This window comes from Osmia bicornis, chromosome 9, assembly GCF_907164935.1.
Source record: "Osmia bicornis bicornis chromosome 9, iOsmBic2.1, whole genome shotgun sequence".
Lineage (NCBI taxonomy): Eukaryota > Metazoa > Arthropoda > Insecta > Hymenoptera > Megachilidae > Osmia > Osmia bicornis.
The window spans coordinates 7,727,748-7,728,666 of record NC_060224.1 but is presented as its reverse complement, the minus strand read 5'-3'; the positions used below and the strand labels follow the sequence as shown (position 1 = coordinate 7,728,666).

Below are 919 nucleotides of genomic sequence, written 5' to 3'. Positions count from 1 at the left end.
TGCCAATGTATATGATTTATTTAAATCCTCCAATGTATTCTTTAGAACTTTGAATTCACTAACTTCCTTGAAGTCTTCAGCAGTTTGGAACAAAGTTGGCAGTACTTACAAATTTAATGTTTGGCATACCTGAGATCGCACTATAGCGTCGTTCAGGTTTTAAAAGTCGGGAAAAAACTTTCTGATAACCATTCTTCTTCCTTAAAAACAAAAATACTGTAAAAATGAGTAAAGCACATCCTCCAGAACTTAAAAAGTAAGTGTAAAAAATGGTTTAATTTGCAATATGTTATAACGTATGTTACATTGCATTTACGTTACTCCTTATAGAGATGATATAAATAATAACATAAATGTAAATAAATAAATGTAACGTGTTTGTAACCAAATGATAGAAAGTTCTTTTCTTCTGTTTCAGGTATATGGACAAGAGATTATCCTGTAAGTAAAGAACGCTTGAAATTATTAAAACATTTAAATAAATTTTGATATAGGTTAAACCTTATTGGTTAGGAGACTATTCATGCGATAAAAAACATATCAATGTATATAACTGTATTGTTATAAATTACCTGTATTAAAAATAGTGTATTATGTTTGCAGTAAAATTAAATGGCGGTAGACATGTTATTGGAATTTTACGTGGTTTTGATCCATTTATGAATATGGTTATAGACGAAAGCATTGAAGAGTGTAAAGATGGTACTAAAAATAATATTGGAATGGTGGTAAGTTATATTATGAAATATTCAATTGATGTTAATAATACAATTTAAAAGCAAACAAAGTTTTATGTTGCATTGTTGTTTTAGGTAATTCGCGGGAACAGCGTGATAATGTTAGAAGCTTTAGACAGGATATGAATTGAACTATTTTAAATAAATGATTTTGATATTAAACAGTAATTTATTTCTATAAC

General features: G+C 27.6%; 1 protein-coding gene across 1 annotated transcript; it reads left to right on the top strand.

The window, feature by feature from the left end:
- Positions 1-126: 126 nt before the first annotated feature.
- Positions 127-899, top strand: LOC114875145 (probable small nuclear ribonucleoprotein G). Its single transcript, XM_029185114.2, has 4 exons — positions 127-256; positions 419-441; positions 604-728; positions 813-899. The coding sequence occupies exons 1-4, from the start codon at positions 225-227 to the stop codon at positions 861-863; spliced, it is 231 nt and encodes a 76-aa protein (XP_029040947.1). The 5' UTR covers positions 127-224; the 3' UTR covers positions 864-899.
- The last annotated feature ends 20 nt before the right edge of the window (positions 900-919 follow it).

What these genes read in the sequence shown, in the direction of transcription:
- LOC114875145 (XM_029185114.2), top strand. Translation starts at nt 225, where the DNA reads ATGAGTAAAGCACATCCTCCAGAACTTAAAAA. An exon ending in CATCCTCCAGAACTTAAAAA is followed by an intron (nt 257 to 418) that starts GTAAGTGTAAAA and finishes CTTCTGTTTCAG; the next exon opens with GTATATGGACAAGAGATTAT. An exon ending in TATGGACAAGAGATTATCCT is followed by an intron (nt 442 to 603) that starts GTAAGTAAAGAA and finishes TTATGTTTGCAG; the next exon opens with TAAAATTAAATGGCGGTAGA.